The sequence below is a fragment of the Oryzias melastigma genome, linkage group LG19 (genome assembly GCF_002922805.2).
Source record: "Oryzias melastigma strain HK-1 linkage group LG19, ASM292280v2, whole genome shotgun sequence".
Classification (NCBI taxonomy): domain Eukaryota; kingdom Metazoa; phylum Chordata; class Actinopteri; order Beloniformes; family Adrianichthyidae; genus Oryzias; species Oryzias melastigma.
Window position 1 is genome coordinate 16,956,684 of NC_050530.1, and position 26,280 is coordinate 16,982,963.

General features: G+C 38.1%; 1 protein-coding gene across 1 annotated transcript in view; it reads right to left on the reverse strand.

Annotated features, from left to right (window-relative positions):
- Positions 1-17,640, reverse strand: part of myo15b (myosin XVB) — a 38,400-nt gene extending 20,760 nt beyond the window's left edge. The window contains exons 1-17 of the mRNA XM_036217215.1: positions 17,599-17,640; positions 16,510-16,623; positions 16,263-16,424; positions 16,072-16,185; positions 15,412-15,470; positions 13,412-13,535; positions 13,224-13,325; positions 13,016-13,147; positions 11,228-11,506; positions 10,531-10,679; positions 8,325-8,370; positions 8,010-8,134; positions 7,191-7,305; positions 6,681-6,856; positions 5,825-5,918; positions 3,702-3,743; positions 3,524-3,574 (exon numbers count right to left, since the gene is read on the reverse strand). Of these exons, the coding sequence (XP_036073108.1) occupies positions 3,524-3,574; positions 3,702-3,743; positions 5,825-5,918; positions 6,681-6,856; positions 7,191-7,305; positions 8,010-8,134; positions 8,325-8,370; positions 10,531-10,679; positions 11,228-11,506; positions 13,016-13,147; positions 13,224-13,325; positions 13,412-13,535; positions 15,412-15,470; positions 16,072-16,185; positions 16,263-16,424; positions 16,510-16,623; positions 17,599-17,640 (1,926 nt within the window). The remainder of the gene's footprint in view (positions 1-3,523; positions 3,575-3,701; positions 3,744-5,824; positions 5,919-6,680; positions 6,857-7,190; positions 7,306-8,009; positions 8,135-8,324; positions 8,371-10,530; positions 10,680-11,227; positions 11,507-13,015; positions 13,148-13,223; positions 13,326-13,411; positions 13,536-15,411; positions 15,471-16,071; positions 16,186-16,262; positions 16,425-16,509; positions 16,624-17,598) is intronic.
- Between the last annotated feature and the right edge of the window lie 8,640 nt (positions 17,641-26,280).

Genomic DNA, 26,280 nt, shown 5'->3' on the forward strand with positions numbered 1-26,280 from the left:
TTAGACTAAAAATGTGTTCAGGATTATTGGGGAAAACAAACTCTGGTTCACTTTAACCGAGCCAAGTGTGTCCTGTCTGAACACACTCTGAGGCAAATATTTAGGATAATGCTATGTTAACAACACCCCCAGCAGCGTATGGAGAGAAATAAGTATCACCCCGATTTGTTCGTGCATAATTCTTGATATTTGTGCATCAGTACAAACATAAAATAAAAAAAAAAATGCAAAATACAATTTACACATGAACAAATAAAAATTACAACAGCTTGAAACTAATACACAAGCAAATCTTTGAAAATCACGCACAAATCACTTGTTACACACACACAAAACCTCAGTTACGCACAAATTAGTGGTGAGACTTTTTTCACGTGTCAGATATTCGTCCGTGAGGGATGCGTTTGACTTGCCTAAACAGACATTCCAATACTCTCGGAAGCGCTCGTTTCTGGAAAATATTTTTATTTTTAAAAGAGATAAGTGTTTTAAAAACACCTTGTTAGACTTTTTATATTCATTATTGGGAATATCTGTTTAAGCAAGTCAATGTCAAGTTTCACCAAATATTATTCACAATCGAAGTTTACAACGGCTGATAAGAAAACTCTGATGACCCAGCATTCTGGTAGTATTTAAACGCATCACTTAAGGACAAATCTCTGAAACGTGAAATGAGTCTCACCACAGATAACTGAAGCTTTGTGTGTGCGTAACAAGTCATTCGTACGGAATTTAGGATTTGTGTGTGTAATTAGATCCAAACAGTTTAATTTTAATTTGCATTAATTTGATTTTGTTTTATTTCATAATTTTTGCACTAATACACAAAACTTCTCATATGAGTTACAAATCAAGATAGTTATGCACAAATCAAGAATTACACATGCACAAATCAGAGTGAGTCTATTTCTCTCCATAGAAACGTGCCTTCAAGCAACCACTTCCAATGAATATTTATGTCAATGCATTCAGCTGTCTCGCATTCATGCTAGTTTTTGAGTCAGTCTTTAGTCTCTAGATTCAAAACGCACAGCCAGGCTGAACTTTGACCAACCAGGAACTCCAATTTAGTAGTGGTGTATGGGTAAGATCCTTTTTAATTCACACAAGTACCAACAGTTTAAAAATTGATCATGAAGGGGAAATTAATAACTGCAGTTTGTGGTCGGCTGGAATTTTATCACACCAAGTCCTTGAACTCATGGGATGCTGCAGAAACAAATGACACAACTGTGAGGATGATGTAACATCTCATGAAGGACTACCAAGAGGAATTAAAGAGGAGGGAGAAGATGAGAGATACAGGAATGGAGCGGACTGAGGATAAAAGATAACAAAGGAGGAATAACAAATAAACAAATAATAAACAAATAATGTCAGCTTTAATTATGAAGACCCAGGCAATGTCAGACTCTAACTCACACTGAAGCTTAAACACCCACTCCGATGAAAATTGTTTTTTGGCTGTTTTCAATGTCATTGTGGCCTTTTCATGGTGCTGGAGGACATTCATAAAGAATTTTAATCTCGAAATGGAATTTCTGAGCATTTCTTTATTCAAGTTGCGGTGAATTAGAAGCAGATTAAAAAAAAAATGAGGTAGCTGTGATGTAGAAGATTGCAGAGCGGTCCACAGGCTCCCTACTCCACTCCATTCCGATGCATTCACTTACAGAAGACTAGATCCATGAACGTCTAGTTTTCCTCGTCTGACCTGGGATCTGGCTCCAAACTGTACAGCTGTATAGCTCTGATATTGCTCGCCATTGCTGTTTTTTGTGTTCATTTGTGCAACCTACCCTTTAGACATGCTAACTCTAACACGATTGATTAATGCTAATTGTTGAATTGATCTATTTGCATCTACTTCTCCCATTTTTTGCATAAACAAATACAATTGAGTTAGAAAACTTGTTTTTGTTATTTGTTGTCAAGTTTGGGCACATTTTTACTTCAGAAAATCAGATTCAAAACTTACTAACAGCCATATGTATTACACAAACTTGTTATTGAATAAAAAACTGCAAGAAGCAAAGCAGAACATATAAAAACTTTTCACCAGTGTGGATACATTTAAAAAAAATACTCTTAAATCTGCAGTTTAGTTCTTTTTTTCAAATATCACACAGTGTAGACCTCACATTTTCCCCTGTAAAGTACTCTTTAAAACCTGTTCTTCATCTTCTATGTTCTTTTTTGGTGGTTATATAATCATATCACTAACATGACAAATTAAATAATTAATTGATTAGCATTTTTATGGCATAACAAGAAAAGAGCATCTGCTCCAAAATAACTGAAACCACAAGTTTGAAACGTGTTAACCCTTTAACACCGGAGCTCCTCTTTTAATGTTCTTTGATTCAAGCTACATATTGTAGCTTGAAAATTTACAGTATGTTAAAGATTTTGTGTTTAAGCATCACCAGAGATGCTCAGGTGTTAAAAGGTTAAACACAACCTGAAAAAAGGCTTTATCCTCACAGATTTGTTTTCACTTCACACACCTATTATGGCATTTTACCATGATTCAAGTCTTCCTGGATTACTTCCTTTAATGTATTTACGTGATCTTTTAAGAAGTCTTTATAAGAAATTTAACATTCTTGCATATAATAATCTGTCTAATGATATTAACCACATATACAGTAAGAGACAGTGAAGATTTGACAATAACCTAACATTCCGACTTCTTGCAACCAAAGCAAAGCAACAACCTTGAGAATTCTGGACTTTGACTTCATTTTATTACCGAAACGTAAAGTTTCTGCAAAGGATCAAAACCATTCGGGTATTAGAAGTGAGGAGTTTGGAGCGTTAGCCGTGACAGAAAGCTCCAATATGTCAAAACTAAACAATATGGAAGATATTTATAAAAAATCTGACATGAAGATTGGTTAAAAGCATGAGCGACTCTCAGATCAGCTGATTGGGTCCACGTGAGGGTGGATAAAAGACCATAACACCACCTTCTATTAGAATGACACCACATGCACACACCTGAAATTACACCGTTTCCTCAACGTTTGATCCTACACATATTCTCATTCTGTGCTAAGAGCCACTTTGGTTCAGAATCTACTAGAAGATTTTCTGAGTAATGAATGAAACAGTAATGAATCTCCTGTAACAAAAGGGCACCACTGTGGCTAACTGGCACTGTAAGTGACACTGTCAGGCACAAAATGACCCAGAAACATCTACAAAGTTTCAGGAGTTCAGACCTCTTAAATAATAACGTCTTGAATCTAAATAGAGATCTCATCCAGCCTCGTTCGTGAGCCGCTACTTCAGAGAAGTTTTCAAGTTTCCCGGATCCGGTGAGTCAATAAGAAAGTGAGATGGGCACAGGAAACAGCACAAGTGTCTTTCATTCCCTTCAGAAACTGGATACCAACAGCTTCATTTTGAAGAGTTTTAAGTCTTCAAAGATGAAAGGAATAAACTCAGGTTCAGAAAGTTATTTTTTTTCCAAAATAATGTGGTGGAAACAACAGAGAGAAAGAAAGAAAGATCCTACCTGACAAGGCGAGTCTGACATCTGAGGAAAGGCGGAAAGAGAGATGCAGCTCTGCTTCAAGTTTCAGGGGTTGAAGTCCAAGATCACAACGCAGCCAAGGAGTGTGTGTGTGTTAAAGGGACATAATTCATCAGAGATAAGGCTAGTTGAAATTTTATAAAGGGAGGTGTCACTAGGCAGTATTTGAAACACTTGACGAAGAGGTCTCTGAAACATGTGCCTGAAAGAAAACATCAAAGTGAAACTCTTTAGATTGTGGTGGTTTTATTTATTTATTTATTTTTACTGTTGCTGTATAACATGTCCCACTATGTCTATACATGAAAGACTTTTCCATTTTTTTGGGTCACTTTTTGCTCTTTTCCTTATTTGCATTGTGTTTCTTCATCCAGAGTTATGAGCTGGTTAATTATTTAATTTCTAGGAGCTTACTTTAACAAATATTGCTGACTATACAAATCAACCTCTGACCATCCTAAAATCATTAATTTGACAAACCCAAAAGTATCACTGGAGGGAGTTTTTTCCATTACTCCAAAATACGTTTTCTACAGTTTATTTTGAGATACATTTTTAAGCTAATTTTATTAAGTTAATAATAATGATACATATAGATTTTTTAGAATTAAAACGTGTTTATTTATTGACAGGTAGGTGGGCATACTGTGTGAATTTGACAAAACCTTTACTATTTTTTGCAGTTTTTCTGAATGTTGTTGCGTTGAACGGAGCAAATGTCAGTCAATATACTTGACATGTTGGTCACATATGAATGAAAATAATCCAAGAGATCAGGAACCGAGGAGGAGGACCCAGCTTGTTTGAACATGAAAGGGTAACCAATCCCTAAATCAACTTTCTGTTGAACTCTATAAACGGGGCTTTAAAAGTGCTGTCTGTTGGTCATTGAATTTTGTGATTGGTCAAACCATGTAAGTTTCAGAAGTCTGACATCATGATCTGCAGCTTCAGTAATGATAACAGTCCAGCCCCCAAGCCCCGCCCCTCTGACTGGATTTTCAAATTTCGGCTGTGGGTGGAGTCAGCCTCCAACTTCCCTGTTTGGTGACCCTTTAAATCTCTGCATGATAAACTCCCAACAAAAAAACTGATGGATACGTTTGTGACAGTTTCTGTTTGTCTAGTTTTCAACATTATCATGTTTGTGTTATATTTAGGAATTATAAAGACTTGTAAATAAACCTCAATGAATAGAATTATCCTTTAGAAAAGTCAGTTTTGAAAAATGTAATTCAATTCAAAACTACTCTAAATCTTCATAAGTCATATTTTCTGAATCTTCATAGTAATTGAAGGGGCTCCAGCTGTTTAAAGAAAGGATTTTCTTGTGATCATATTATTACTGCAAAATATATGACTGACTTGTACTAAGTCTGAGGTGAACATGATGAAAAGGTAGGGTAATAGTATGGTGCCTTGTGGTACTCCTGTGCTGCTGATGATCTGGTCAGACACATAAATTGTGGTCTTTTTGTCTAAAGCTCTTTCATTTCATAACATAAAGCTCAGGAGGAGAATCATCAGGTTGTCCTCCATGTTGGTTTTGATCTAACATGTCACAGACCAAAGCTGAGACCTCGACTGGTTGACATGATGCATCTTCTTTGCCAAGGTTCAGATTTTTTATCTAAATCGTACCACAACACTCAGGGGGACCGGCCGCGCCAGACGCTCAAAAAGTGGCCCTGAAGTCTGACACTTTGAAAATTGCCCCACCGTGGTGGTAATCATGTTCTGTGTGAAAGCAGCTCAACACCGTCTGGATCTTCAACATTGTTCCTGTTCTGTTTCTCCAGCTGCTTCTGCACGTTCTCGTGTCGTTGGATTAGCGGATTAGCAAAAGGATCAAGATTTTAAGATTTTAATCCTAATCTTAATATTTTCTCAAGCAATGTCATATTCTGTTCAAGCATTTTCATTTAAACAACACAACATGATGATGAAACTTTTTTTTAGGTTTTTCAGTAACCTATGTAAAATAAAAAATATTTTGAGTGATAGGTGCACATATGAACACCAAACATTAAATTATTTTAGACCAATAATTAAAGTCATTTAAGAGGAAGTGAAAAAGAAAGAAGAGAATAATAACACCACCTTTGACCACACATATAAATATATGAGGCTGCTATCATCAACACACTCACACATAACCAACCACCTGCTGATGTTGCACAAGACACAATCACAGCTTCGGTTTATGGTTCCATAAAGTCTGAAAACATGAGGTTGCTAGGAAACAACATACATCGCGCTGGAAACGGTTTCTGTCCGACCCACCTTCCTCCAGTGATGCCTCTTGATGGTGTTGCGGGTGATCAGCATTACTGCCCAGAATTGGGTGAAGGACTGCCTCATTTTTTTGAAGTACTTCCTGGAGAGCAGGAAAAGGGCAGTTTGAGTGTTTTTTCAGTGTCAGTCAGTGTTTGGTAGTTGGTAGAATGATTGTACTTGCACAAGAAATTATGATTACTTGTAATCAATTGGAGAGACCATTTAAACACATGGAAATTAGATTACAGCATCACTGTCTAAATCTAGAGTTTAAGATACATTAAAGATTTTATGGACACAAGTATCCAGGTGAATTTGATCACTCCGTTTAGGCAAACTTCACTTAGTATGCATGTTAGTGTGGAGATGCTGATGTAGCTCAGAGTTTCTTTCATTACAGACCAGCCTCTGTCGCTGCCTGTCCACACAAACAAAGATCTGAGGTGACTTCAGAACTATTATGGACGACTGCTCAAAGTAAGTCTACACCAGAGCTTGTAACCTTCAACACTTAACCCTTGTGCTATCTTATGGGGTCCAGAAGACCCAAACCTTACAATGACTTGTTATCCATCCCATGACAAACATGGATGAAGGTGGACAGGATTTCATGTCAGTGAAAAATCAAAAATCATTGAAAAATCCAGATTGTCATCCTGCAGACCCCTGGTCTACACTGTACCTCTTAAAAACTCTTCTGCCAAAGAGTTGCAGTAATATTCCCGACTTCCAGCTGAGTCAACCAACCTCAGACCAGAATCTCAGCATAAATTGATCATGTATTACCGTATTTGTAAAAAAAATGCTGCTTTGCCACTGTTGACCTGGTCCTCCTAATTCTTATCACATTAAAACTGTGTACCTGGCCTGGTGTCCTCGGATGTGGCTCTGGATGACGATGGCTTTCTGCTTAAAGAACCTGAAGTTCCTCCTGCAAAGGAAGCCTCTGATGTTCCTCTGGATGGTGATTGCAGCCCAGGTTTGGGTGCTGCTCCACTTATCCTCTAGACGCCGGTACAGGTACTCCTTAAGGAAAACCTGATCCACACACAGGCACACAGTGGATCAGCAGCATAAAATAATCAACAAACCCAACTTAGTTCAACTCTACCTGCAAACACAATGAAGTGAGGATGGAATCAAACTGGCAGTTTGAGTCCTTCACAAAAGTGCTCTAATCTAGTGTTAAATGCTTAAATAAAGTGAATAAAAAACAGAAACAACTTGTTGATTAAATTAGTTAATTTTTAAGTGTTTTAAATGTGCTCCATAACAATCACGACTCATTACCAGCAGATGCTCAAAACCAAATGACTCTAAATCAGATTGGGAACAAAAAACTTCGATCGACCATCCCTAGTTGTCTTCTAACCTTGGTGAGTCCCAGCTGGAACTGTCCCTCCTGGGCTTCGATCTTTTGCAGCAGTGCCACAGTCAGCTCTCTGTCCGACATTCCGGTCAGCTGCTGGCTCAAAAGAACTCCATACCTGGAGCAAGAAAACACACAGGGAACCAACACACTGAACAGAAAACTTGACCTCAATGCAACTAGAAGAGAATAAAATATTTATATTTGCATAGGTTTGCATCTGTCCTTTCATTATACTGTATCACTTTTGCACAAACCACTATGCAATACATAAAACCACTACATGAAAAGATTTGCTTTGATGAACAACAAAACTATACAACAATAATTTCTAGTAAGAAACTCAACAGGAAAATCTTCCAACAGATGAATCAAGATTGAATGTGAAATTGAGTCTGATCCATGTTTCCAAAATCAAAAAAGGAGAAGTTAAATCTATGTGTGTGTTCTCCTAATTTGGGAAAATAACTTCATTAAAAACTTTAGAAATTGCAATGATTTTCACATATGTAGTACACACTTTTCTTAACTATTAAAAGAGCTTCGAATGGAAACAAAGTCATGTAAAATTAGCTTTCTCATGTGAGTTATGTCCTCATTATTTTGCTTTTTATGCTTTCTAAAAAAACAACAAAAAAACTGTATAAAATAAGTCAGAGTTTAGACGGATTTGTTTGTAAGAGTCTTTGGGGCCTCAGTGGAGAGTCCCAAATTGAAACTTTGGGTTCTAGTATTAGATGAATCCACACAGATAAAGACAATAAAGGCAAAAACATTACTAAATAGTCTTTTGCATAGATGTATTTTAGTTTGTTTTCACACCTCTGTATCAAGTAGGAGTACTGAATCCGGACGGGGTAGCCTTCTTTCCGGATGTGGATAGTTTCCAGGATACCTGCATGCCGCAGCTGATCGGAAACATAGTCCACATCAAAGATCCCAGGAAGCTGAGAAGACCAGAAGAGAGTGAATTAGGGGTCTTTCTCTATTCTGTAGATAAAAGAGGGAGTTCATTGACTCCAGCTAAGCAACCGAGAAACTGGGATCACAGGTGAGAAGTCTTACATTGAACTCCAGATTAAGATTGAGCTCAATCTTAGATGTAAAGAACAGTCAGGAGTATGTAGATGGTCTTACCTTGACAAAGTTTGGCTTCAGGCAACGAATGAAGGTGGTTTTACATCTGAAGTTGAAGAAAAAAAACACACAAATTTATCAGCTGGATAAAAACTGTTAGGAGTACTGTAGAGTTTAATTGAACAGTAACAAGTAACAATGACTGATGTCATTGTAATTTACAAGAAACACACACAAACATCTGCATTTTAGCCTAAAAATTCAGAGAATATAAAATAAAAATAGTATTTTCTCCTCTGTGAGTATAATAAAGTTCTATTCTATGATGAAAATGTTAAAAATTTATTGAAAATATTGAAAGATTCTCTTCCCCTGACCAGAATCTAGTGTCCATACTTTTCTCTTTAGTCATCACCTTCAAGATGAAGTCAGTTTTACTACACTGGGTCATAACCAGGCCAAAACAGCAGTACACAGTAATATTGATTCTCCATCCATGAACACAAACAACTAGGTGGAACATGGTGACACAGAACACAGTTGTGGGTTTAAAGGGCCATACCATGCTTTTCAGAGTAAACTATATATGTATATGACAAACAAAAGAACACTTTATGTATTAAATGTAAGTTATTCTCAGATACGTTTAGTATCCACCACACGAAGTTTAAACACTGAACTGAATGAGTATTTATGAATATCACACAACACAAATACCACAGACTTCTAGTGTCTACACAACTGTGCACGGCCCGGAGGTGGAGGTGTCTTAAATATGGAGAGAAAATGGACTCACTCCGATTTGTGCGAGTGAAATTCTTGATTTCATAAGTACAAAAATTATGAAATTCCAAAAAATTCAAAATATAATTTAATGAAAATTACAACAGCTTGAAACTAAATAATGCACAAATCTTTAAAAATTATGCACAAATTGCTTGCTATGGACGCACAAAACCACATTTATGCACAAATCTGAGGTGAGACTCTTTTCACGTCTCCAAGAAATAGAAAAGATTTGTGCATAAATGATGGGTTTAAATGCTGCTAGAATGGTGGGTCATCAGAGTATTTTTATCAGCCATTTTGAACTTAGACTGTGAATAATATCTGGTGAAAACTTAACATTTTCCCACTTTCTTAAATGGATATGCTCCAATAATTGGTACAAAAATAAGTGTTTTGGAAACTCTGATCTCTTTAAAAATAAAAGTATTTTTTAGAACCGATCACTTCCTCTTCTCAGTGCCTCTGACAACAAGCTTTCCCGAGTGCTGGTCATCGGTCATGGGGATAGCTCGCGGCGCCAGACCCTTTTAAATAGCTGCAGATCGGAGCGGGCCGGTGGGCTGGGCTGGTCAAGCCTCTCCGCCCTGTGGGTGTTTAGACGGGCCTCACGCTGCTATCGCTGAGTTTTGCTGCCGTGTTTTCCGCAGAGAAGCTCCACAGGAGACCAGAGCTCTTAGGTTTCATAATTTCTGTACTTATGCACAAAATATATTGTACGAGTTACAAATCAAGAATTGCGCACACACAAATCAGGGTGAATCTAAGTTCTCTCCATACTTAAGGTCACTATTAGAGACCGGTGTCTAAAGTAACCAACACCGGTTAGACCCAGTGGCTTTTGGAGACGGAACGCAATTGGAAGATATACAATATTGTACATCTAAAATGAAAGTGTTTTGCTGAGCACAGTTAGCTCCATGGAGAAAGTGTGTGTTTGTGTTTGTCTGGGTGCAGTGCTGTCAGTGCAGACTCTTCCTGGAAGGGGCGGTTCTCACTTTGTGATGTCAGTTTGTGAGAACCTGCTCATTTTTGTGGGTTGGGAAGGGTTGGAACTCGGAGCGCAGGATTTAAGAGGAATACTCAGGGTTGATTATAGTGAGGAATGAACATTATAATACACTTGAAAGCTCAAAAAGTTGATTTACTATTATAGGCCCTATAAACATATCAGGTGCAACACCATGCATGACCAGATTTTGACACTATGTTAAAACAAATGACACAAAAACATTTAAGCAGATCAAGATCCAAGTCTTTTTTCTGAATTTCTGTTCATAATGTTAAAACTATAGTGTATTTGTTTCCATTCTATCAGAATGTATCACTTCTATTTGCCCAAATCTCGAGTTGTTTCTCTCTCTACCTCACAGGTCACGTTAGGTAAGAAGAAAGGTGACGTCCTTTTATGACAGTGCAGATCACATGGTGGGTGAAACAAAAGTCAGTAAGGCGCAGGATCAACATTGAGGTGGTGTACCTCTCCAGACGAGTGGTAAGCTCCGTCAGAGACTGCAGGAAGTGGGAAGCAGCAGTGGAAGGCTGCTGTCGGAGGCCACGCCCCCTCCAGCCCAGCTCTCTTTGCTGGATGTAATTATCCTGAAGTTTCTGAAAAAGCTCAGAAATCATCTACAGGACGATATGAAAGAAAAACATTTATGCTGTTAGGTAACTGGTTCACACCCCTTTATTTAAGTCAGTTGCACACAAAAATTTTATGACTACTTTTATTATTTATCATTTGTATATTTTCATTTTTTTTTATCTTTGAATTTGTACAGTGCCTTCTCAAAATATTAACCAGCATTTTATGTTTTATTGTTGATGATTTTAGTGTTTTGTGACTTTTTAAATTTTTAACCTGTTTATGTCTTTTATATCAAGCACCTGCATGGTAGTGAAAGGTGCTCTATAAATACAATTATTGATTGATATTCTTACTTATCAATAGCTAACTATTTTTCTAGTAGATATTTGGACTATTCACAGAAGTTCTCTTTTAAAAGTGTAAATAATAAAATAAAGTGAATACAAAACAACCTGAGTCTGTTTATTAAATAGGTTCCTTCACAAAAGTATTGGATCGACCTGATCTACTGTACTGTCCCTTGAAAATGTGTTATTTGTATCAAAAATGTAGTCATCTAGCAAACAGCAGTAACTTGTTTGATTTTCACCTGAGTCCGACTCCGAGCAAAGAGCTCCACCACTTCTGTTCTGAACTGATCGTGGTTCTTATTTAGAAAATTATGGACCTGCAAGGAAACAATATTGTCAGTCGGATATAATTGCTCATTTCCAGTGTGACAGCAAAGCGAGAAGTCTCTAACCTGGTATGTGACGGCCCCTGCATAGTGATACACGGTAAAAACTGGCATCTGGCTCTTGGGCCTGGCGTAGCAAGGGTTGTGTGCATGTTGGTAGTGGCACTTCTGCAGGAAGGTGTGGTCCGTGGCCTGTGTGAACCCCACAGAGACACAACTCAGTATGACTTAGGGTGTAACGGATCACAGTTCTAGGGGTCACGGTTCAGTAAAAAGTAAAAAAAACATGAAGATAAAAGACTAAAATTACTTTTTTGAAAAGCTTTAAAACATATATTTGAGAACATATATATAAAGTACTTCAAAGCATTAATATACACATCCTTGAACTTTGGACATAAAAAAATGTAAAACATTTTAATTACATTAACATGTCTGGAGACCAAATCTACAAAAACTGAGAGAAAAGAATGCTTAATATGCAATTTTTCCCTTGGCCCCGCCCCCCAATATCCAATTTAAATCTTAAATGAAAAAGTTAAAATTAAACATCTATTATTTTTGGTATTAATTGTAGTATTGAAACTAACTGTGGAAACATTTAAATATTTCAAATAATTATTATTATCCATAGTACAAGTGCCCGTTTTTCCTGGCGATTTTTGATCCTTTTGGCTTGCCATTCATACTGCCTTCCCCTGACGGCATGTTCCTGATCTGCGGTACACGAGTGGGCCAAACTGTGGCTAGTTATCGGTACGGATCACAGATTATCAGTGCAACATTCCTGGGTATGACTTCACATTTTTAGATTCATATTTGCCAGACTATGAAAAAAAAATAAAAAAAAATAAGGGGCGCCGCTAGTTGGAGGCTTCCGCAGTAAACCTTGAACTGTCTGTGTACTTCTCTGTCTATCTTGTTCTGGGTTGTACTAAAAAACAATGAATTTCCCCCGTGGGATTAATAAAGTATCTTGAATTGAATTTAACAAATGTATAACAGTGAAAATTGACTTTTCCAGCAGCCTAACTGCTTGAAGAATAAACTTACTACGATTAACCTCTACCAGGACAGATCTAATGGGGTTTGCAGACTGAAACTCCACTGAGAAACAACCACAATCATGCTAAACGTCTTGGTTAAGAACCTACACACCGCACACAATTAAAAATGATATCAGAGGAGATGATTCACCCTATGTGGGGACACTCAAAATACTGTTTACACTGTTTACACGTGTGCACAGACACATGTACAGACACACAAGGCCTTGGGATTGTAAAGATCTCATCATCATCATCATCATCATCATCATTTATTCATTTATAAAGCACTTTTCACCACCAGCCAAGGAGGCCCAAAGTGCTGTACACAAGAAAATACAATACATAACAATCCTAAAAACAATTTAAAAATAAATAAATAAATAAATACATACATAAAATCCTACTTAAAAAGAAACTAAAATTTACATGATAAAAAGCAGCTAGGCAGATACTATAGCGCGATAGTGGAGGAACAGTTTAGATTTAAAACTCTCCAAAAGTGTGACCTCTCTAATAGTCAGTGGCAAGATCTGCTTTCCTCAACAAAATATCTGATATTTTCTGCTAAAGAGCTGTCTTTTGGATCACAATTTGTAGTAAAACATTGGATTTAAGCTTAAGTAGCTCATTTAGTTCCACTTGTTTTGTGTACCTGTGGCAGGAAGGTCTGATCATCTAGGATGCGGAGGATGCCATGTGGCCGCCCAGCAATCAGCTCCAGACAGGAACTCAAGTTCTTCAGCGGCATTGGATACCACTGGATATGCTCTGCATTGTACTCCTCCTTCAGAGGACACACAGACAATCTCAGATAAACAAACTCACTAGAGTTTCTGTTCGATTCTGACACAGGTACTGACCTGCTCTTGAGAAATCACTGCTTTGTTTGCAAAATGTTGGAGCTTCTCGTTGGCAAAGTTGATACAAAGTTGTTCAAAACTGTTCATTCCCAGATCCTGTAAAGAACAGAGTTTGATTAATTAACTTCTGCGCAAAGGAACATTTAAGTTTGATTTTGGCAGAATATAGACTAAGGCAGCGCACTGACCTCAAACCCATAGAAGTCAACTACACCCACACAGCTGTCCATCTCTGTGGGACTGAGCCAGTCATTGATCTGCTCCAGCAGCCAATCAAACAGCACTGAGTACAAAGCTTTGGCAATGGCATCTCTAGATACGAGATCAGAAAAATGGGCTCAATAAAATAACATTCAAATAATACCAATATAGCAGTTGCCTTTAAAAAAATCCCTTGTGCTTTGCTGTGGCACAGTCACCTGTCGGACTCAATTAGATAGGAGTTTTTATTTTTATATTTACTGTTTATTATTACTACTCCCCACAGGCGCCATAGATAAAGCTGACAGGTTAAGACCAGGTTGAGTTCAGTTGAATCCCAGCTGTTTCTTGTATACAAGTTTGGAATTTTTACCCAGTGTTACCAACTCAGGGGTGTTTCCAAATCTCCCCTTGGAAACTTTTTCTCAATATGCAATTATTGACAAATCTGGCGACTTTTCTGTGTGTCAATGGACTCAAGCCAAATCCGAATTCTTTCTCCCAATCCTTCCAATTGTAGGGGTATTTGAAGTTGTGGTGGAATGGATATCCTTCCACCGGTAGTCACATGACTTTAGCTATACAACTGATGTTTGGCATCTACATTTGAAATCTGGCAGCTGTGCGCAAAATAACTAATGTCTACATCTTTCTGCTTGAAGGGATCTAAAGTAGATGTAGGGACAAAATGGAGGTGTGGGAGAGGAATTCAGATTCAGACAAAAATTTGAAAACATGTTTTGTCATTTTTGATCCCACCGAGTAAGTGCTGCCACAAGTCGATCAGTGTGACGGTCAGCTCCTCCAGTTGCTGCAATAGAGCGAATGGGATACGCACTATGCCATATTTAAAGTAAAACTGAATCAAGCACAGCCTATGTCGTCACAGATCCTGACAATCTTTACGATGTGGAATTTTAAAATAATTTTCATGTTCTCTTCTTGCACTGATGTATTACCACAGGCAGCCGTGGTGCCTGAACTGTGTTGAACCATCCTCGCATCGGACAGTTCAGGCTTTAGCGTGGTCCATAAATCTCTGATAATGCCCCCTTCGTCGGGCATTATCCTTTGCATTATGTTTAGACAACATGCTTCCCAAGAAATCACAATGTTCTGTGTTTTTCTTATTCTTCTCAGCATCAACCGCATGTCATCAATACTAAACTCTCTGAATCACTGTGGTCCGATCAACATCATGATGAGTTTTGTGCTGCATCAACGTCGTCTCCTCATTTGGACCTGCGGTGGAGGATCCCATCACTGGCCCAATGGCCCAAGTTAACAGCCCTCATTGCGTGTCCACGCTGTATGATTTCTGACAATCATACAGCGTCGACACTCGACCAGTATGATTGTGAGCAGGGCTGGCCCTGGGGGTAGGCGAACTAGGCAGCCGCGTACGGTGCCATCTGCTGAAGGGGACACCAAATTGATTTTTTTTTTTACAGTTCGACACCAATCATTTCTTTTAAAATGTAAAAAAAAATATTAATTAAAACCATAAATAAAATAACTCAAGTTTGACATAATCAATAATTTTGTCTGGTGCTGTGCCCCTCCTTGCCTCACGCAGCCCCTGACGAAACTTGGTGGAGCAGGAAGGGTGCGCAATGTGGTGCTTATTTTAACTTTAAGGAGGAAAAAGCAGCAAAACAAGCCGTCAGGAACAGTTTCAAGGTAAAAAAAATTAAAGGAAGAGGAGGAAAAACAGAGGTTTGTCTGTTTTATTTACATTCAATTGCTTGGGAAAAAAATACCGTTATCACCAATGTTTTGTAATTTCAGTAAAGAGCAGACAACCACAAATTTACCATCAACTAGACACTTTGAGAGATTTTTCTGAAGTTCATCAACAAACTACTTCAGTTACCTTTTCTCTCACTATGTACTCACACTGAAAAGCATATCCACCATTGAACTGAACGCGTAAGAAAAGAGGACCTCCAACACTTTTGTGCGTTGCTGTTTCTTATGCGGGTCTTACCTGGATTCTATGGCACCTTCGACTGAGAGCGGGCAGTAGATTCTGTCGTAAGTAGTCTCCTGTGAATGGTAACACTATTACACAAGCCTGTTGAGAATAACTCCTCAAGTCACATTGTCATTTAGCAGTAACGTTCGGTTGAGTTCAGCGTCATACAGAATGTCGACGCCTCCAGGTCAATCCTTAAACAGCTTAAACAATTTCAATGCATGGAATACAGGAATTCAGACATTCATCCAAACAATATTTATCAGGGAATGGAAACTCCAGACCTCAAGGGCTGCTTTCCTGCATGTTTTCCAACATATCCCACTCTGTCATGTTCTTATTGGCTGGACACACCTGAACAAGGTAATAAGCAAGCAAGGCTGCAATGTTTTTGTCGGCGAGTTCGAAGCTGAAATGAAACTAAATAAGCTCATCAGGGAACTGACTCTGAAAAGCTCTACTGTGCACAAATGACCAGTTACTTTCTCGTGCACATGCAAAACCAATTTGTTTTTAACTCCTACGTCTCCTTAGGGACACCGTATACTTCAACTGAGGGGTGGCAATAAGTTGTCCTGATCAGCTGGAAACATTTACACAATGCAAGAGATTTGAAAAAATTCTTACCCTAATACACCAAACAGAGACAGAGCTTAAGAAGACACTACTTACTGTGACTCTGTGTGTAATTACTGTCTGCAGGGCATCTGAGGAGATCTGCAACATGGACCCAACCCTCCGAGCCTCAGCTTCACTAAAGAGTCGTGCCACCTCAAAAGAGTCGCTCTGAAAAAAGACGACCTTCATGCATCTCCTCGGCCAAACTCTTGACCACTGTGCCACAAAAACACACAACTGTGCACCTCGTATGCGCTGAAACACATGTTGCCAAGCTGCAGAATGCAGGAGAGGATGGCCCAGATGGTGGAGATCTGATCAGCATGTAGACCAATGGTCTGGAAACAATTCAGCAGGAGTTGGAAGTCTTGTTTGTCCTGCTTTCCTTTCAGCTCGCAGGCCCCACCCTGTGAGCATCAACAAGACGTTTCCAATGTTTAATGGGTGGAAAAGCAATGAGAGAAAGATTAAACGGTAAGTTAGTTAGAGTACCTGGTTCAGGTAGTAATAGGTTTCAGCTCCCTGTAGATACAAATCCTGCATGTCCCATTCGTTCATGCCCGCCAGAAGCTCATAAAACACGTGGTAGTTCCTTTCCTCATTAGCCTACGAACAAAGGTAGTAGACAAACAGATATTGGAAGTCAGTTCTGTGTCATCATTTAGATCTTAAAACACAGCAGTTGACATTACAGTGCATCTGCAATGGAAATTAACCCAATGGCAAAGAGAATAAATAAAAATGTATCTAACATTAAAATTATTCATCTTTGTTTATGAAAATGTTACTGTTACATATACTTCAGTTTAAAAACAATCCAGTTTGTTTTAAAAAATGATAGCATTTGTCAGATGATAGAAACATGCTAATTCTGTGACATATAAAGACTTGCGTAACTGGAACTGCTTTAAAAGTCATCCTTTTTCTCTGTTGATACATTTGTTCTCCAGACCCAATAAACTACAGTGGATTTGAATGGCCAAATCTTCTTGGATCATAATAAAGCCATCCAGTTAGGCGTCTTTATTTCATTTTTCAACAAAATGTCCTCCACTACTGAATTTGGCCCTGATGAACATCCACCTGGTATGTTTGCTTAATGCACAACTTTTTAAGAAGTATGGGATTGATAAAATACTTCAAATCCTAATAAGTGACTGAAGACATTGGAAACTGTTGGGTTTTTGCTTCATTTGCTGAATAACCTGCACTAGGTGTACTAGCTCAAATTATTGGTGATAATTTGGGCATTCATTGCATTCCATAATGTCAATGATTTTTGTTAAATTGATAAATCTTCAGATCAGTCTGTGATCAGAGCATTGGGACATTGGTATATGAGACAGAAATAATCACAAGTCAAAGAGTCCTAAGTTCTTGTAATGGTACAGGAAGGTGGCAAAGAGGTAAAGCGGTCGACCTCTGATTGGAAGGTCAAGTTCTCAAGTGCTAAAGTGTCCTTGGGCTAGACACTATAATACCCATCAATTAATGGGACTGAGACTTATGACTCTAAACCTTAAATATGGTAGAGAAGTGTTATATAACACCATTTATAATTAATGCAGAAGCACCACTCACCTGAAAGACTATCCTGGACTTCTCCAAAAGATATTTGGACATGGAAGTTCCTACAATATCTCCACTTTAACCAAGGCGAGACACAATAGTTACACATGATAGCTGTGGAGTATCTCGAGCAGAGTTTTATACCTTATAACTCTCTTTTGTGTGTGGTTTTGATTGATCACCTTACTTGAGAATGTGAATGTGAAGATACTTTCCAAAGCGGCTGGAGTTGTTGTTGAGGATGGTCTTGGCGTTTCCAAAGCTCTCTAGAATGGGGAAGACCTCCATAGGCTGTTTGGGGAAGACGCAAGACCATGCGAGTCAGACACAAAGTCAGAGGAGTACAAGCTTGTTTTTTTCAAACCGATCATAACATTTCATGTAAAAATTGAAGTGAATTACCTGCCGAACATTGTTGTCTTTTTTGTGATACATGGAGCACAGGTAGTGGACGATTAACTTAGTAGCTTCAGTCTTCCCTGACCCACTCTGCCCACTACACCAGAGCACAAACACATAAACTGATGAAAGGGTCACAGTTTTAGATCTTCATTGTATTTATGCTCTTTAGAGGTAGACTATTTAATACATTGAAATTTTAGGTATTAGTTATAAAAACATTTATTAACTAACATTGTTTACTCCATTAAAACTTTGTTTTACTGCATGTTTTTTATTCTTCATAACCAAATTCTCTCTAAGTTCCTTTGTCCTTATATTTTTGTATGTCAAACTACCATTTCTGGGACTCATAAATACCCAATCGTGTCTACCGTTCAATATACTAGAGCTGTAGCTATGATACTGAATAAAATGAAGTTAATGAATCAAATGTAAAAGATTTAAATGTTACATTGGTATAATATGTGTTATACTAAAGCATGTTAAAAATAGTCATTTTAGTACCTGATGATGATGCATTGTTCCTGTGTGGAGGCTTGAGACAGCTGGAAGGCGGATTCTGCGATGGCATACACATGACTGCAACAAAGGACAGAACGATTGGACACCAAAGCATGAAGAACAAAAGATCACAGAGGAATATGAAGTCTTTGAGGACTGTTTGCTCACGGGGGGTTGGCCTGCTGCTCACTGTCTTTGTATCTGACCCTCATCTCCTCTGTGTAAAAGTTGAGAGGCTTGTAGGGGTTTATGGATAGCAGCATGTTTCCAATAAATGTCTGTGAAAATAGACACATTTGAAGAGTACTGTATATAGGCAGAGACATTAACTGAGAGATAACTTCTATGGTGAAATCAAATCTGTAATCTTCATCAGATGCCACATCCAGACCAAACTCTCCTCTTTCAACACACTGACTGTACAGAGAATTGGACCGAGTGAATGAAAATGACTTACTTTCAGCTCAAACAAAATAAAGTCATTTCAGTCGCCATTTTTTCGCCACATTGGAGCCAGATAGAGTTTAAATGTATTTGGCTATCACTCTCGCTAATCAGGACTGAGCATGTTGGAAAGCCACACCCCTCTGGAGAATCTGTCAATCAAACGTGCACCACATTTTTACTGAGGCATCTGATTAGGTAGTTTATAACTTCAATAACTTACATTTAGAAAATATTTCACGAAAAAATGAGGGTTACCACGAGCATATTAAAAAGAGGTATCAGAGAAAGAATGGCTGTTCTGGTAATTGATAATTGGTAAAGAAAATTGTCTCTAATAACATACAATATATAAAGAACACATTTTTTAGGAAAATATTTCAACATTAATTACTTTTAACTTTAACACAATCATAATAAACAACTTTGGTGTAACATTGCTGAAATCAGTAATACTGTGTCTTTGACAAGCGTTGACACCAATTGAATTTCAATTTTTATCTGTAAAAATTCAGCGTTCAGTGTCTCTCAACATGCGCCCCCTATCTACCTCCGAAGGAACTTCTCACCAAAGGATGACAGATATTTCGCTTTACAGCCTATTCAAACAAAAATAAAAGATCGATCCTCTGTGAGAACCCATTGAGAATCAATCGCAGGACTAAATATCACGATTTATCGCAATATCAATATTTTGGCACATCACTTTTTTAACGCCACTCAAATTTGAGACATTTCTACTCGGTTTCTTACCACAATCCGGCTTCAATTTTACTATCTGCTGACCTGCAGTTCCTTCTGCACCAAGGATAATTTGCTATAATGATCCCGTCCACTTAGGGTGCTCCTCAAGTGTCAAAGAAAAACAAAAGAGCCAGATAACTGCAAGTCGAGGCGGGTCGAGTCTAATCGGATGACGAAAATGTGACTAAAATAGTTTACATGAAGACATTGTGCAACTGTTTTTAAAACACTCTTGTTGTAGACAAGACATTCTAATTGTGTAGTCCTACATCGAGACATCGAGAGGGGTTTGCTACAGAAATGTTGACTCAGACGGACTTGGACCAATCACTGGTTACTGTGAAAGGACATTGGGAAACCAAGATTCACTTCTCAATGAGCTTAATCCAGTGTGGATCCTTAGGCAAGACCCTACTGCCTGACTATGTTGCCACAAGGGAGCCTAAGTCTGGCTCTCCCTGTGCCGGGAAAAATACAGGGGTACGTCAGGTTGGGCAAAAAAATCTCTGCCAAACCACCTGTGCAATTCAGTGAGAGCTGATTAGCTGAGGCGACCCTGATGGGTTGAGCTGAAGGATGAACAAACTTATTACAGTAAAGCTCTCTGTAATGATATTCTACAGTCTGGTAAATAGATGGCAGAGCAAAAGTTAACCATCAACAATTTTTTGTTAAAGTTTGTCGTGGTCTTGAAACTTTCCTTGAAATATGTGGTTGGGTGTGTGGCGTAGTTGAAAGGACTACAGGATAAGTGTGTCTTGTCTACAACAAGAGTGTAATAAAAACTTTTACACAATGTCTTTATGTAAACTAGAATGCAACAAATTCCTAAATGTTTTTAAAAAACTCTTTAAAGGATGCTTATGTTTTTTGCAGTTTCTTTCTCAGTTTCAAAGTCGGTAGTCTAAGTTTGTAAATCAATCACATTAAAAAAGGGGTCGTTTCTGAACTTTGAAAAACAATCAAGAGTCAAACTCACATAAATAGAGTCCCGCTGAAACCTTTTCTTCAGATTCAGAAGCACTGAGCTCTCACACACCTGTCTAAAAACACAAAACACGTCTGAAGTAAAGCCTGTGCACATGAAGCATGAACAGAAGATGTGTGTGGGCCTCAGCTTACTCCAGCTGGGACAGATCCTCCACCTCATCCACTTCCACTGCTTTTTTGCTGCCAGGCCTGATCACCTGAAAGATGAGCACAGGTGAACCCTGGCCCCGACCATGCCCCTTCCTCCTCTCCTAAGAAAAACTAAAATGAAATCAGTGAATGAAGAAATGCCCTTACCGTGAGCCACATGAGGTCTGTGTTGTTGCAGAGGGCTAGCTCTGAGCAGAGGCTTTCCACAGCCGGTAACTGAAACACTTCATTCACTGGAGCGGAGTGATAGCTGATATGTTGCAATCTCAAAGCAGCGTGTTCCTGCAAGCTGCATAATCTATTGTATTTGCCCCGTCCAGGAAATAAATAAACCAGTAGCAGGTGCTTTGTGCTCTTTTGTTTTGTGCGCGTGCTTCCTGAAATGATGAAGCATGACTGATTTGCTGACACCAAGACCAGCAAAAACAAAACCTTGACACATAGAAGTGTCATAAACAAGCTGCGTGTGGATATATGTGTGGGGTTCTCTTATTTTAAAGAGAAACATCATCAAAGTGTTTAGGAAATGAGAGGAAAGCGTAGGCTATAGGGACAGAAACGAGAAAAGACAAACTCTGCTTTGAGATTCCTGCTTATCAGCTTTCACTGGTAATGGAAGTGTTTTAGTCACCAGCTGTTAGAAACACATCTGGACACCACCTGAGTCTGGTTTAACTGGGATGCAGAACGAAGATCAGCTAAGATAAAGGATGCTAGAATCCACATGGCAGCCTGTGGAGTTCATTTCTTTGAAAGAACTTAATGAATTTGTTAGGAAAAATTGCTCAGGGGCTCAAGACATGTTCCCCAATATCATCTGTCATAGAAAGGGTGGTTGAGGACTGAAATGAATACCCATTGACAGATTTGACTGAAAACTTTACAGTTTTACTTTACTTAAACTAAACCCAAAGTCAAACATGACAGAACACCACAAGCATTTATTAAATTTTACTTTGTCAGATTTTTTCATTTATGGCTGAGGATCTCCTTAAACAGAAAAAACAGTAAAATGTTTATCTGCTGACATTACATTAAACAGCCCTGTTTGATCTTAAAATCCTGCGGGGTAAAATATTGTAAAAAAAGTTTAATTTTCTTCAAGATTTGTTTGTTATTAAAATAAAAAAATGAAAGCACAGATTATCTTCTGCTGCACAACAGTGTTTTGGATTTGATTAGCAGCAGTAGTGAGCAATAAAAAGAATGATGGCTCACAGAGCAGACCTGTATTTGTATTTTTGACTCTTAAGGTTAAAACTTCCTTATGATGTGTTGTAAAGGATGTCTACTTGTATGCTTTAGTCCAAAGTAAAAAAAAAAAACAACAACAAAATAATTCAGGAAAAAATGTTTTTTTTTCTCTTAATATTTCAAAGTTGTATTAATTGATACATTTATTGTTCAGATACAAATCTTAATCACAACATCTGGTTGGACTGAAATGAGTTTTTCTCCTGCAGACATTTTTCAGACAATGAGTTTGATTGTTTGAAGCATGGTCAATTGAAATGTAATTTCTTCAACACAAGAACAGCACATGTATAAATAAAAAGAAATAAGTCACAATCTGATTCTGAGAGTATACATCTTGCACCTCTTTGATATCATTACTCTTCATAATATAAACTAAACAGTCAATGCTTGAAATGAGAAGTGAAGACATAAACTTATTTAATCTCTCCTCCAAATAGATAAATGCAGAACTGTTTTATTTTTTGGTTTTGCTGCTCCTTCTGAGTTTTACTCAGAGACTAATTGGCCATAATGGTTGAAGACGGCAGAATCCTGTTAGAACAGAACCGATACAAAATCCAAAGTCCGTGTCTGCCTCCAAGCGCCATCAATGTGAGACTAAGAAACTTGATTGGATAGAATGTAGATCAGGGTCACCAACCTTCTTGAAACTGAGAGCTACTTCATGGGTAGTGAGTCATTCGAAGGGCTACCATTTTGAAATAACAAATTTGCTTAGTTTACCTTTAGTTATACATAATTAATGATGAATAATGATACTCCTCTATGTAAAGACAAGGATTTCTCACCATAATTATCAACAATGACAACAAGTTAGGAAACAAATATCAATATTCAACACTTTATTAATCTCATTAATTGTTGCATTTTCAGATGATCACTTACATCACTTACATTTCTTGGGGAAAATGTCCCATTTTCACTGTGTTGTACCGTGTTTAAGAAAAATCAACTTAAACATTTTTAAACAAATCTTGCCACATTTTGAACGAATGACCAAATCTGCAGCATTTTTAACGAAATGATTGATCTTTGAACTGGAGTAGGTTAGAGGTCACCTAAACTTATCTAAAGTTCATCAGCATGAACCTGGTTGTCTGTGATTGGATGTTTTTGGCACATTTATCACAGTAAATTGAAACTTATGAACGCAAAACAAAGGATAAGTAGAAAGCAAGATGAGAGACAATTCATCTGAAAACATTTGTGCTGCAAATAAAAATGTATTTTGAAAGCAAAGAAAATTTTATTTATGAAACTCATGCAGACTAAAAGCGAGTTATGTTCAGATCCTCTTACAAAACATCAATTCTTTTCTTTTCAGCAGCTTTCTTAAGGGATTTTTACATTTAATAGTCAGGCTCAAACTAATGCAATTCTCTGCAAACTCCTAGCTTACATAACCACTCTCATGTCCTCTAAATCCACAAACCTTCACTTGTTTTTCATTGAGGCTCCTTCATGGAAGCTACAACCTCAGTATATTTTAGCCACCATCACAGTCTCTCATTTCAGTCCGACTTTCCCTAAATTTACCTCTGAAACAAATAGTGTTTTTTTAAGTCATTCCTGATCCTAAGTACTTAAAGGCCTCCATCTTCTTCACCTCTGTTCCCTCTAACCTCACTGTTCCACTGGGCTTTCTCTTATTTATGTCTTGCTGTTTCTTAACTTCTTTCCAGGATAAACCTCCACCTCTCTAGATGTTCATTTACCTGCTCCTCCACAACTCTAACATATTTCTATTCAACTCTAGACTTCCTCATACAAACCACTGTCAGACTTTCTCTAGATCTACAAAGACAGAAAGCATCTCCTTCTGATATTTTCTGTACGTTTCCAGCAGCATCCTCAAAGCAAATATTGCATCAGTCGAGCCATCCTGTTGCTTACAAATTTTCAGTGCACGCACCTCACTAACAACTGGAGTGTTGTGTAAAGGCGCCATGTGACAGCATCACCCCTACGTCATAAGTGCGTGTAACTTATATTATACGTACAAATACTTCACAAAACACCAGTCACAGCTTTCCCCACTTGGTCCACTGCTACATCCCTATCCTCTTCATCTTCCTCACCACCAAAGTCATCGTACACAACACTTTACTGTCACTGATCTCTTGATATTTGAATGAAATGATATATTCTGCACAAGATGTCATCAACTTTTGTGCTCCTGCTCCCACTTTTATATGCTGATTTGTTCCTCTCTTTTGCTGAAAAAATGTGTTCACCACAGCGGTCTTTTAGAAAATCCATAACCATCTGACCTTCTCCCTTCCTGTCCTGAACACCGAACTTCCTCATCACTTCCTCACCACCATTTTCCCTCACAAACATCCATTCAAGTTCTTCCTCTAAATCTCCAGCTTACAACTTATTTGTGAGTCATAACCACTGACAACATTTAACATCACACCTTTAACTTTCAGCTTCTGATTCATCCCCCTATCTGACACTCCTCTCACCTGCAGAACATTCTTACCAGACTCCTCCTTCAGGATCACTTCTTCTCTATTACTCTTTCCATTTACACCATGATCAAGAAAGATCAAAACAGGCTTCCTCTATTGCACGAGTGTCAAGGTCAAGGCTTGAGGGCCAGATCCGGCCCTCCAGGTAATTATATCCGGCCGTCCAGGTCATTTTATTTTATTGCTATTAACCCCAATGTTATTTTGCACTAATTTCTAACTTGTAGAATTTTGACAAAATATATTTTTATTGAGAGTAAAATATTGAAATTATTTAAGATTTAAAATGATTTATTCTGAAATAATATTTCTGCCTTTTTATTATTCATGAATATGTTACAAAGTTACGGTCTTAAAATTTTAAAAAAAATGACATTATGCTAACTTTTTGGACTTTCTGACGTTAACTAAGATTTTTCTGTCTATTTTAGAGTTTAGCTAATATTTCAGCTACATGCAAGCTGTTTAGGCCAATTTAGGCGTTTCTATTTAGGTTTTTTAGACTGTTTTGGAGTTAGGCTAATATTTATATGCTGGCTGTTTTGGCTAATATAGGCTTTTTTTGTTTTTTATGATATTTTGAAGTTTAGCTATTTTTTCAGCTACATGCTAGCTTCTTGGCTAGTCTAAGTTTCTTTGTTTGTTTTTAGACTTATTTGGCATTTAGCTAAAATTGTATCTGGCTATCAACTTCAGCATTTTTAGCTATTAGCTTCAACATTTTTAGCTATCAGCTTCAGTGTTTTTAGCTATCAGCTTCAGTGTTTTTAGAGATCAATTTCAGCATCTTTAGCTATCAGCACTAGCATCTTCAGCTGCCACATTCAGCTTGCAGGATTCACAGTACATATCTAGTTCATGATTATGTTGAAAAGTTACAGTTTTAAAGTTTTAAAAATTTTGTTTTAGAGAGTTTGATAAATGTGTTGATCCTGTTCGACCTGTGACCTAAGGTGTGTTTTGGATTTTGGCCCCTTGTGCGATTGAGTTTGAGACCCCTGCTCTATGCCAATTGTCCTGCTCACAGCTCAGAGGCTTATTTCCAATGAACTATTGCCACTCTGCATAAACTATATCCTAGAGAACTACACAGTTATTTTTTTATATATTGGCTAAAAACAGCGTAATTATACTTAAAAGACCCTTGGGAACATTACAATCGATCAAAGATGATCAGAGGCAGACTTTAGAGTCAAACAGCAGTACCTGTGTGCTGGCCAGCTGACTCTCCAGCATCTCCTGGGTGGGGTCTTCAGATTCCCAGGGTCCCCTGCCACCATGAGCTGATATGGTTCTCATCTGTCCGTCCTCATCATAGAGTATTGATTTGTTTAGCTTCTCCACAGTCTGGTGGGGCAGAAGAGCATCTGATCGCAGCCAATCCTGTACCACACAGAGGAAGACCGCTGAACTACTTTGGTGTACTTGGAATTATTCATGATTTTGAATGACTGTGTTACTAAAAGTGATGTTTAGACCTGTGGGTCTCCACTCATCCAGCACTTCCCGCTCCAGTGAACTTCTGCTTGGGTAATAGGATGAAGACCACAGTCGCCCATCAGCTGGGCCACTTCCCTGTCAGCCTCTTCTTCATAGAGAGAACGACCACCTGGTACAGCTTCACCATGAAGAGTCTGGGAGGACGACCTGGGTATCACAGCTGGTTTCTCTCTGACCATATCCGGCTCCTTCAGTGGTGTTGGTCCACTGCTGATTGTTTTACCAGTCATTT